Below are 3,396 nucleotides of genomic sequence, written 5' to 3'. Positions count from 1 at the left end.
CATCCGTCCATCCATCCATCCATCCATCCATCCATCCATCCATCCATCCATCAATTCATCCATCATTCCATCTATTCTTCAGTCTGTCCATTCATCCATCATCAATCTATCTGTCATCTTTGAATCTCTGTCCATCCACCCATCCATCCATCCATCCATCCATCTTTCAATCTTTCCATCTATCATCCACCCATTCATCCATCCATCTATCTGTCATCTTCCCATCTTTCCATCCATTATTCCATCTGTCCATTCATCCATCCATCTATTCGTCTCTCATCTTTCAATCTCTGTCCGTCCGTCCATCCATCCATCCATCCATCCATCTGTCTGTCATCTTCCCATCCATCCATCTGTCATCTTTCAATCTTTCCATCCATCTGTCATCTTTCAATCTTTCCATCCATCCATCTGTCATCTTTCCATATTTTGATCCACCATTCCATCCATCTGTCCACTCATCCATCCATCATCTTTCAATCCATCCATCCATCCATCCGCAATCTTTCCATCCATCTGTCATCTTTCAATCTTTCCATCCATCTGTCATCTTTCAATCTTTCCATCCATCCATCCATCTGTCATCTTTCCATATTTTCATCCATCATTCCATCCATCTGTCCACTCATCCATCCATCATCTTTCAATCCATCCATCCATCCATCCATCTACATGTCCGTCCATTTATCCATCATCCTTCTAGTCTATCATCCATTCACCCATATTTATATCAAATGGGAAATTGTAGTGCAACAGTAGCCGTGCACAATCAACGCAGCACAGTACAACATAATAGAAACATTACTAGAATTTTCCATCATTTGGGTTTGTTTAATGAGAGTAACATTTGTCTTACTGATAGCAGATGAAGAGCATTCTGGATAATGTGTGATGACAGCATGGATCACATGTGAATCTCATCTGTATTCCAGTGTTTAGAGTAGTCTTACTCTTTTCCCATGACGAATTATTGGACAATATGAGCAATAGACAGATATACTGGCAGGCTAAAGCATTCCCTCTTGAAATGTGCCGATGATGGGACACCCATCTGACCCGTGGAACATTCCAGTGTCTGATCCTGATCGTCTAATCTCAGGACCTTTGTTTTGGGTTCTGGTGGCTTTATGATGGTTCCTCCTTAATATTTGGCAGCACGTCTAGAGTCTGTTCCCAAAATATCAGCGTGTAAGCCTAGCACCCCCATCCCAACCCCCAAAATACACACACACACCCTCTGATAGATGGGTATAAATGGACAATCTGCTGTCTGTGTGGATCATTTGGTGTCAGACCTTTCGACCTGCATTGCAGAGGAGCTTGTGTTTCTTTTTGTCAAGGTTGTTGCTTTCTGAAGGTAAAGTTATCTGAATAACATCTGCAGAACGATTACTTCTCTTTAGTTTGTTAAATGCATGTTAACTTATGCATTATGTATTATTTGACTCTTTGTTGTATTACATTACTTTTCAGAAGCTTGTTTTAATGCTTTTAGCAAGGATGCAATAAATTGATCAAAAGTGATAGTAAAGACATTTATGACATTAAAAAGGATTTTTATTTTAGATAAATGCTGTTTTTTGAACTTTCTATTCATGAAAGAATGCTGAAATTTTTTTGCGGTTTCCACAAAAATATTAAGCAGCATTATGAAAATCAGCATACTTGAATGATTTCTGAAGGATCACGTGACACTGAGGACTGGAGCAATGATGCTGAAAATTCAGCTTTGCATCACAGAAATAAATTAGATTTTAAATTATATTAAAATAGTAAACAGTTTTTAACATTTTAATAATATTTCCTAATATTAATGTTTTCTTTTTCTTTATTTTTGATAAAATAAATGCAGCCTTGGTGAGCATTAAAATATTAAAAATGCCAAACTTTTGAACTGAAGTGTATGTAAAAACAACTATTTTTTTTATTGACACTGAGCATGTTTTTAAAAAATATATCTTTTATACTGCTTTCTGCTACTAAACTTCATTAGCAGTGTTTTAAAGCAAGGCAAGCCTCTCTATTTCTATTGCTCAGAAACTTCGAACAGGTTTTTGCGAATAAAAACCACCCTAAACACTTTAACAACAGCATAGAAATGCCTTGGCAACCTCCTAGCATTGAGTTTTTCCACTCACATTTTATTTAGAAAAAGTACAAATCTAGTTCTAAATCACAAGCTTTTTCAACGGTGTCTGACTGAACACTTCTGCCTCTCTCTCTCTCTTTCTGTCTGTCTTTCCAGGGCGATCTGTGAGGACTTTCTGAGTGTTTGGCAGCCTCTGCGGGTGTGTTTTATATCAGACAGCTATGAGTGGTAAATACAGTGTGGTGTTACAGGGTCCGGCCCCATGGGGCTTCAGACTGCAGGGGGGGAAAGACTTCAACATGCCTCTCTCCATTTCACGGGTGAGTACGAACACACACTCATTCAAACACGATACACCCCTTCTGACCCCCCGACACCATCTGTACCCTTTAATGATCTCTCGCCCCCCTCTTTATTCTCTTTTTGTCTGTTTTTCTGTTGCTTCTGACCTCGTCATTATGTATAGGGGAGAGAGCTGTGAAACTGTGCACAGTGTTTATAATGTCATCATATTTTTAGAAAATAGCCATAATTTACAGCTGCCTGTGATTGAGAGATACACAGGATAAACTATTTTTTGCATGTCAAATGCCAAATGAAATCAAACCCATGTATTAAAATATACACTATTAAAAGTTTGGGGTCTGTAAAATGTTGAATGTTTTGGAAGTCTCTTCTGCTCACCAAGGCTGCATTTATTTGATTAAAAATTCAGTAAAACTGTAATATTGTGAAAGATGATTACAATATAAAGTATTTAAGAAATATCTAAAATATTTTATATTTTAATACATGTTATATGATGCTTGAGAAATCATTCTGATATGGTAATTTGCAGCTCAACATTTATTGTTATTGTCAATGTTAAAAACGGTTGTGCTGCTTCATATTTTTGTGGAAACTGTGATACATTTTTCAGGACTCTTGATATGAATAAAAACTTCTTATAATCTAAATTCATAAATGAACATTTCTGTGTCTATATATTTATAGGTGCTTTTTTTTCTAACGTCACTTGATAGCAGATATTCTAAAATATAATTAAGACTCTTAGTTTTACCTCCATCTCATTTCGTCTTGACTACAGGACAAACTTAATACACAAGTGGCACAGCTGTCCCCCCTCCCCCCCCTGAATATTAATCGCTTTATCTGTTAAGTGATCTATGTAACCTTTCCTTTCCACCTGTTCATACTTTTTATTTCCTAATGAGTCTTCCGCCCTCTCTCTATCTACAGTATCTCTCTCATACACACACACACACACACACACACACACACACACACTCACTCACTCACTCAGATGC

General features: G+C 37.2%; 1 protein-coding gene across 4 annotated transcripts in view; it reads left to right on the top strand.

Annotated features, from left to right (window-relative positions):
- pdlim5a (PDZ and LIM domain 5a) overlaps positions 1–3,396 on the top strand; it is a 60,658-nt gene that overhangs the window by 5,403 nt on the left and 51,859 nt on the right. For 3 of the 4 annotated variants that reach the window (XM_016506978.1, XM_016506957.1, XM_016506970.1), the window contains exons 1-2: positions 1,282–1,357; positions 2,246–2,409. In XM_016506978.1, coding sequence (XP_016362464.1) covers positions 2,311–2,409 — 99 coding nt within the window. In that variant the 5' untranslated portion in view covers positions 1,282–1,357; positions 2,246–2,310. Of the gene's footprint in view, positions 1–1,281; positions 1,358–2,245; positions 2,410–3,396 lie in introns of those variants that run through there. The other variant, XM_016506965.1, reaches the window with a different exon arrangement.

The sequence above is a fragment of the Sinocyclocheilus anshuiensis genome, unplaced genomic scaffold, assembly GCF_001515605.1.
Source record: "Sinocyclocheilus anshuiensis isolate Anshui unplaced genomic scaffold, SAMN03320099.WGS_v1.1 scaffold117, whole genome shotgun sequence".
NCBI lineage: Eukaryota > Metazoa > Chordata > Actinopteri > Cypriniformes > Cyprinidae > Sinocyclocheilus > Sinocyclocheilus anshuiensis.
Note: the sequence above shows the minus strand (reverse complement) of the source record. Positions and strands in the feature narration are given on the sequence as shown.